This window comes from Aptenodytes forsteri, unplaced genomic scaffold, assembly GCF_000699145.1.
Source record: "Aptenodytes forsteri isolate BGI_AS27 unplaced genomic scaffold, ASM69914v1 Scaffold15, whole genome shotgun sequence".
Lineage (NCBI taxonomy): Eukaryota > Metazoa > Chordata > Aves > Sphenisciformes > Spheniscidae > Aptenodytes > Aptenodytes forsteri.
The window spans coordinates 5,567,966-5,575,735 of record NW_008795129.1 but is presented as its reverse complement, the minus strand read 5'-3'; the positions used below and the strand labels follow the sequence as shown (position 1 = coordinate 5,575,735).

Here is a 7,770-nt window from a genome sequence, read left to right as displayed (position 1 = left end):
ACATTATGCTCCTTAAGCAGCCTGTGTATTTACCATTACTTTAAACAAAACTCTCTGCCTGACCGTATTAATTCCTGTGAGTTTAACATCCTTGCTGAGGAGACCAGAATTTTCCAGTATTATTCAGCTGTTTTGCTGCTGTGAATGTAGCGTGTTTCAGAAAGTGGTTACACTGGTCTTTAGGACACCAGGAACTTTTCTACAACCTTTCTTGAAATGAAGGAAATACTTGATACATGTAATTACTTGTAGTCATTAAGTCAGCCTATCAAGTAGATGAATCAATACTCATTACCTTACCACAGGTGTAGCACGGGATAAGTGCATTCTACATGCAGTCACCCTGTAATAAAATGGAATCAAGACAAATATTTATGAATGATGAAGTAGTATTTGCCCACTAGCTGCTGACAGGAAGTCTTTGTATTCCTATAGTCTGGATAAGGGACACAGTAATTTATGAGCTAAAGTTGTTATATTCAAAGGACAGAAATTTTTACCTGGGACTTTAAGGACCCCTTTTTAAGAGTTAAAGTGGAAGTTTCATGTTCTGGATGTCATCATAGCTTTTGATTGACAAAACCTATCTTGCTACTGCCAAAGATTGCATCCTGATGATGCATTTGCATTTGTGATATTCTACAAAAAATACTTATTATTATTTATTATTATTATGTCACTGTGTCTAACATAACCCATCATATTTAGCCAACAGGTAGAAAAAATTTGCAGTGCTATATTCCGTGTACCATGACTACATTTTTTTGTAGTATTATGGGTGGTAATCTGTATTACAGTTCCTATTGAACAAAGTATTTTCTATCATACGGGATGAATATGGTAGCACTATTTAACTGAGCATTTTTAATAAATGGGTGGTAGGGTCTTATCAATTTAAGTTCTAAAAAAAATCTCTGGAATTCGATTTCATCCCAGATTTCCATCATATAATCTCTGTGCTGCTACTGGGCTTCATTTTTACAAAGCATTTATTGGAAGGACAACAAGACAATTCTGACTGAGGCCTAATGAGCATTGTCTGACTGGAAAAGGCATTATACAAAAGTCTAAATCTCAGGCTTATTCTACTTATGACTTCCTGAGTTCAAAGAAGAGCCTTTGTAAAGCAAACTGAGAAAGTGAGGGAAAGTCATAAAAGCTATGTGGATGTTGATGCTCACAAAATATAAACCCAGATTACCCATGGCGCTAAGCAGCAACAATTTCCACTGAAATCAATACTGGCCTGAAAATCAGGCCAGTATTTAATGAATTAGAAATTTGAAGAGAATGGCCTGTAATGAAACATCAGGTGACCTTGTGAGAAGGCACACAGGTCAAAGTAAAAGAATCCCTTAAGAGGTCCTTAAGATGTGATGTCTTAATTTTACAATAAGCTCTGTTAGACTGTCACGCTTCGTATGTGTGTGTGCACTGCATTTGGAAATAGCAAATCTACAGTGCATACCCTGACTGCTGTCACAACATCATTACCAACCGCTGATGATGATTACATCACATTTATGCCATACAACAACATGCCAGGCAGGTAGCAGGTACTGCTGTTGCCCTCTTTCCTTGTGTGTGTAAATGTAATAAATATAACCTGGTTATAGCACAACCTATGGTCGTCTCTAGTACCTTGGTTTACTTTCTGTTGAGGCAGGTAACCCAGATCAGAGAAATTTACCAATTCTTTTAACCCAGTCAAAACATTTCTGAGGTTCAAGAAAATTTTGATAAATGTCCCACATCGGTTTTCATCTCAGTAGTCTCAGTTACGTTCTGGTTGGGGTTCTGGTCAGGGTTCAGGACAGTATACCACGTAGGACCCAGTTTCCTGTGCAATCTGGGAAGTCTGTGAAGATGAGCTGAGTCCTGGCATCGGAATATTCCGATGTCCCACGTTGAATTTTTGATACTTACCCTGTCCTCTCTTCCTTGGTTGGCTGTGCTGCACCATTGTCTGTCCTTAGGAATAATGCATCAAGCTATTAATCCTTCATATATCAATGGCTCTTATCATACAGTATAACTTGTTTTCTCCTGATAAACACTAGTTGAGAACTAAATCTTATGTACTTTATACTGTGAATAGTATTGTACCATTTTACAGAAGCAGGTACAGAGAGGTGAAGTAATACAGGCAATATTATTTTATTTGTTATTGTTAGACTCCCCATAGCGTGCCACTTATATCACAGCAATAAGTTGTTTTCTTGCACTGAAAACCTTACTATCTTCTCACAACATGTCACAAGAAGCAGGATTATAAAAAGCCTTAAAAAAAAACCCCAAAACCAGGGTAAGGTCTTAGAATTGTATGAACTCACGATTTGCACAATTCCTGCGTATTTCCCCAACGTTGCCTTTGTAACTCAGTAGCAGAACTTTGTAAAGAGCATACTCAAAAGCATCGCTGTATACAATGAACACAAAAATGCTTGGTCCTTCTTAGATATGAACCTTAATTTTTATTTACAAATGGATAAGATGTATTTCTGTCCTGTTACCCTCTGCTGGGCCCAAAGAGACATAGCCCCCCTTGGTTGCATTGAAGCCTCAAAGCGACAAATAAAATGGCTCTTTCAACCGTGCAGGCATAATTGCATCCAGCCTTGTGCCTTTGCCTTCAAAGGGAACAGTTGCTAGAGCAGTTTTTAAAAACTAGCAGTATAATATCCTCTACTGCATTTGTGCACAGCTGCATAAGCCTTGATGTCCACACAGAATGACAAAGTGGTGACAAAAGCACCTTTCCTGTTATGGCTATTTGTGCCAGCAGGATGCCTAGTGTGTAAATAAAGACAGCGTTTACACATGGCGTAGATGTTTAGTCCTTTGGAACTTAGATATATTTTTTTTTCTATGTTTACTCTAAAGTTTATTTAGTTACCTAGGGAATTTTAGAAGTTGAAAAACATGTAACTCAGGATAGTATGTAAGTAGATGGATAGGCAGCAGCTGGTTGGGAGTTTTGAGGATCTGCATTTTTGCAGTTAGATGTATGGGTGCGGTTTGGTGGCTTTTAGTGTTTAAATCCTTTAGTTTATTCAGTCCAAAGTCTGTTAGCAACAAACAGTACTTGACTCCAAACTTGACACTTCCCTTAATCACTGGAGGAAGATACATCCGTCTGTGTCTGTCTGGGTTACTGTAAAGTTGGATCTGCTTGCTTTACACATTTGCTTGTGATCATGGATACAAATGGCCACATGAATTACAGTTAAACAAAGAGTCAGACCCCGCTGATATTCATGCCCTTTGCAGGAAGGACTGGGACCTGATGCACAATGCAGATGCATAGCTCTAGTGGCAGGTCTCTGACATACTGTAAGTGCTCTATCAAAAAGTTTTCACTTAGAACTAGTGACAAAGACGCGTTCATGGAAGTACAAATTCTAAAGGTAATTGTGTTTCCATTTAAGACACTGGTGCTTGGAAAGTTGTATACTTAAGATCATAAATCAGATAATCCATGTTCGTGTTTAGCAGAGTATTCTTACGATAGCTTGACACATATCTTAGTTAATTAAATGTTGCAATTATAACAAGTGCAGGAAACAGGCAGAATTACTCCAGGCTAATTGGATGAAATTGATCCTAAATACAAAAACACTACAAAGTTTAAGCAGTATTTAAGCCCTCAAATAATACAACACAGTTTTGGTATAAATCAAGTTGATGAGGAGGAGTTACTGTATTTTGTACTACTCAGCATCACATGGTTGTATCAGCTCTGGTTTCAGCTACAGTAGCCAATTTCAAGCTGCATATAAGATAAAATGAGAGTCCTCTTGTTCTGTGTTTCTAATAGACTCAATGTCCAGTCCAGAAATGACATTGCATACAAATGAATCAAGAGAAACAACTTTGCATCACACTGTGGCCAGTAACAAAGAAAAAAAGAAAGCAGAAGTCCATTTGAAAGAAGCAAAAATGTCTTGCCAGATACTTGAGGAAGATACAAAAGGTAACTGCACGTGAACTCTTTTACTGAGATATACAGGTTCTGCCCAGAATTAGAAGGGTGGCTGCATCAAAACGGCTTCTGCCTTAAGACTCTGCACACAAGAATTCAAGTCCAAACTTGAAGCTTTGCCACTCATTTCTATGCACCCAGCTCACGGCCAGAGTTTAACTCCCATTTCTGCCAGCTGAGGATATGATCTCATACTTGTTGATAGCTCTTGTTACCTTACAGCATACGGTTTTGCTCTTGTCTTCAGATACTGTGTCCAACATCCATATTGCTTGTCAGACCACAGCATGGGAATAATTTTTTCCTCACCTATTTATCAATTTGTCTAACCAGAGAGCTTCCAGCTAAGGGATCCCTAGCTGCCTGCATAACTATTCATTGGGTAGCTTCAACTCAGTGCAAACCCATTGACTACAAAGAGTAACAACTGCTTATCATAGCATAATTCAGGTTGGAAATTACCTCAGGTGGTCACCTAGACCAGTCTTCTGCTAAGGTTAGTTTAACAACTCAGGACAGAATATGCTTCCATATTTCTTTAGCACTGACCTGGTTGGTCTCCTTTTTACACTTGCTGCCTTTTTTTTTTTAATCTGTTCCTTAGTATGGGCTTCTTGGGCATACCTACTTCTTGGTTTCTCAGTAGTCACTGAGCAATGTCTCTGGCTCCAGAGGTTAAAATGAGTTTATGGTTTGTACGTTTTGTGGACAAAGACTAAAAATACCACAGATGTGAAAAAGCACGACCCTCACTTTCGTAGAGCAATTGACAATACTACCTATTTACATGTAGCTTGGCTTCAACCTGACCTGGATTCTACTTGTGTATTTTCATTGACCTTCTGCTGATTAGTTGGAATTTCAGCTCCATCTCTGTTGCTGATGCCAGCAAGTGGGACTGGTATCTGACATTTGGTTTTATTTTAACGGGAAACTGAAAGCCTCCATGCGTATGCTTATTTCTTTGGGAGCGTACCGACTCTGAAAAGACAGAGTTTCTACAAACATGTTTTCATGCCCATTCTGACCTTCTGAATGAGATACTTTACAATTTAAGTACCAAGGAGCTGCTGAAGCAGAAGTGACATCTTGCTACCAAGACCTGGAATAACTCCAGTAATCCAGCCGCCGTGTACCATCATGGCATGCAGAATTAGCATTGCAGAGCTTTGTGACTGACAGCAGCAGGAATTGCAAAGTCAACCAGACTCGTTTCCATGTAGATTTACAACTGGTTTTCATTTGTTTAAAAATAGTGCTCAGCATCATCTCAATGTGTTAAGAGTTTAATCCACTGAGTAACATTTTCATTTGCCACCATCCCTCAATAAGTAACTGTCATCTTTACATACCAGGGTCATTCTGTGTCCCTCCTTGCAGAGGCAATGGCTATTCACAAGCCTATATGACAGAGAGAGGAGTTTCATACAAACATCCAGTTGTTTGATGCGAACTAGATCTGCTGAAAGCTTACTGTTACCTGATGGGCTGTGAGAGTTGGTGAAGCACAAAAATTTATGTATTTACATGTCTCTTCCACTGGTGTGTCAGCCATGCATAAAAATCTTACTGAAAAACAGAGAGTCTTCTCTAATGCAACTTTTGGCAGCCTGCAGTGCTGAAACTGGAAGTCTGGGCTTCTAACACAGCCATGGTAGAGATGTGAGCTTAGCTGATGAACCCCGTGTCAGTCTATGCGCAGCCACGGTTTAGTTACTGATCTGTCAGGGCAGCTGCGTATACATCAGCCCAGTCTCCTCAATGTCTGTACCATCTCAATGACATGAACACCTTGTGTACCGTAGGAGCTACTGTATACACTTACAACCTTCCTTTGCCTGTTCTTCCAAAAATCAGGCAGTAATGGGTTCCTGTTCACATCCCAGCTATGGCATCACCAGTTGTTTTTTATACCTACAGGTAATAATTGGTGTGTGGTGTCAGTGCACCCCTCTGAAATGTTTTCTACTAGCTAGATAGAATTATGTCTGCAGTTCAACATCAGTGAGCCCTTAGAGATTTCAGTCTGCATGGTGGATAAAGGCAATTGATCGTATTCTTCCACTGATGCAGTTACTGAATTATGCTGGCAGCTCAGAATCAGTGACTTCACTTCTTTTTTGAAGTTGCTATTTAGGAAACCATAGATAACAGGGTTGACACAGGTGGAAGCCATAGCTACCAGGTGGCACAATGAGAAGATCAGATTGTGGTGGCAAGGTGAAATGATTTTGTAATTCCAGTCCACAATGGTGTTGAAAACATGCAGTGGTAGCCAGCAAACAGCAAAAGCAGCAACCATGGATGCTAACAAAATATTTATCCTTCTCAGCTGAACTGCTCGGTTGCTGTATTCACTCTTCTCAAACATGTCCTTTCTCTTCTGTAGACGTAAGTAGATACGCAGGTAGCAAAGTATAATGAAGAACAGCGGGATGCAATATTGCAAGAGCAGTAAAGTGGTAGTGTAGATAAGTCTCTGCTGCTCAGAAGGCCATGAGTCGATGCATATGACCTTGTCAGTGGAAAAATTCATGATGTGTGAGAGCTGCTCATACAAATCGTTAGACAAGATGGACGTGGTCAAAAAGGGCAGGGACATGAGACATGCTAAAGTCCAAATTACTCCAATTCCTAGATAGGCCTGGGAGATACTTGGCCTCCAGCCAGTCGGGTTTATGATGAGCTGGTGTCTTTCCAAAGCAATAAGGACAAGGGAAAGAATTGACACTGTCACAGATGTGCACTGAGTGAAAGAGGTCATTTTGCACATGACTTCCCCAAATATCCAGTAGTCCATCATGGTGTAAACAACGGTGAAAGGCAGACAGACAAGACACATAAACAAGTCTGAAATTATTAAGTTGGAAATTAGGATGTTGGTGACGTTGGCCTTTTCCTTCTGCCTGGCGATGACAGCAATCAGACAGATGTTTCCCACAATGCCTAGGACAGTCTCCAAGCTGTAAGAGGTGGCCAGAAAGACGGTAAGGTCAGTGATGTTCTTGCACTGATTAGAAATGTGCGTGGGGAAGCTTCGGTTTGAGCTCCAGTTCTTACTGTTCAGGAAGGGAAAACCATCATTAACAGCCCTTGTCTTATTCATCCTGAACCCCAAAGTATTTATCCAAAAAGGTGATAGTCAAACAGAATCTGGGTCTTCTGGAGCCAGCCTAAAAAAGGTTTTATCTGTTCTGTTTGGCTGTGGAAGATCTGGGTGTATCTGCAAAGGAAAGGAAAAAAGATTGCTTAGTTATGCTACAAGAAATTAGTCAAAAGGATGGGGGGGCAGTGAGACAGGGAAGCAAATGCCAGGGATTCTGTGTATATTCTGCAGGTCTCTTTTATATAGTTTATTAGGTCAAAATGGAACCCTTTGCTAAACTGTGCTATGGAAGTCTGTGCAACTCTATTGAATGATGACTGTTCAACTGTGTGTAATTTGGATTTAGAAGGTTCTGATCCAAAACTGAGCAGAAGACACATTGTGGGGTTGCATTTACCTTCAGCTGAGCTAAACATCAATGTAAAAAGTAAGGCATATTAGGTGCATAAAGCCAACACTAAAATATCTTATGGAGTTAATCTGTGAAATGCATTTGTGATTGCAGCCAGAACCCATGTTTGCTTGAGACAATCACCATGCAAAAATTCAGGCTCATATCCCCAGGAGGGATAACATCGGACAATTTTTAAAAAGTCTAAAATAATTCAAAATCATTTCAACATTTTTCAGCTTCTAGACAGCTGTGATAGGTCATGGGAACTGCAGTCCAAATTCCCTGCTT

At 39.9% G+C, this 7,770-nt stretch overlaps 1 protein-coding gene across 1 annotated transcript; it reads right to left on the bottom strand.

Moving 5' to 3' along the window:
- Positions 1–5,954: 5,954 nt before the first annotated feature.
- On the bottom strand, positions 5,955–7,088 carry LOC103897634 (neuropeptide Y receptor type 4). Its single transcript, XM_009277728.1, has one exon. The coding sequence runs from the start codon at positions 7,086–7,088 to the stop codon at positions 5,955–5,957; it is 1,134 nt and encodes a 377-aa protein (XP_009276003.1).
- Between the last annotated feature and the right edge of the window lie 682 nt (positions 7,089–7,770).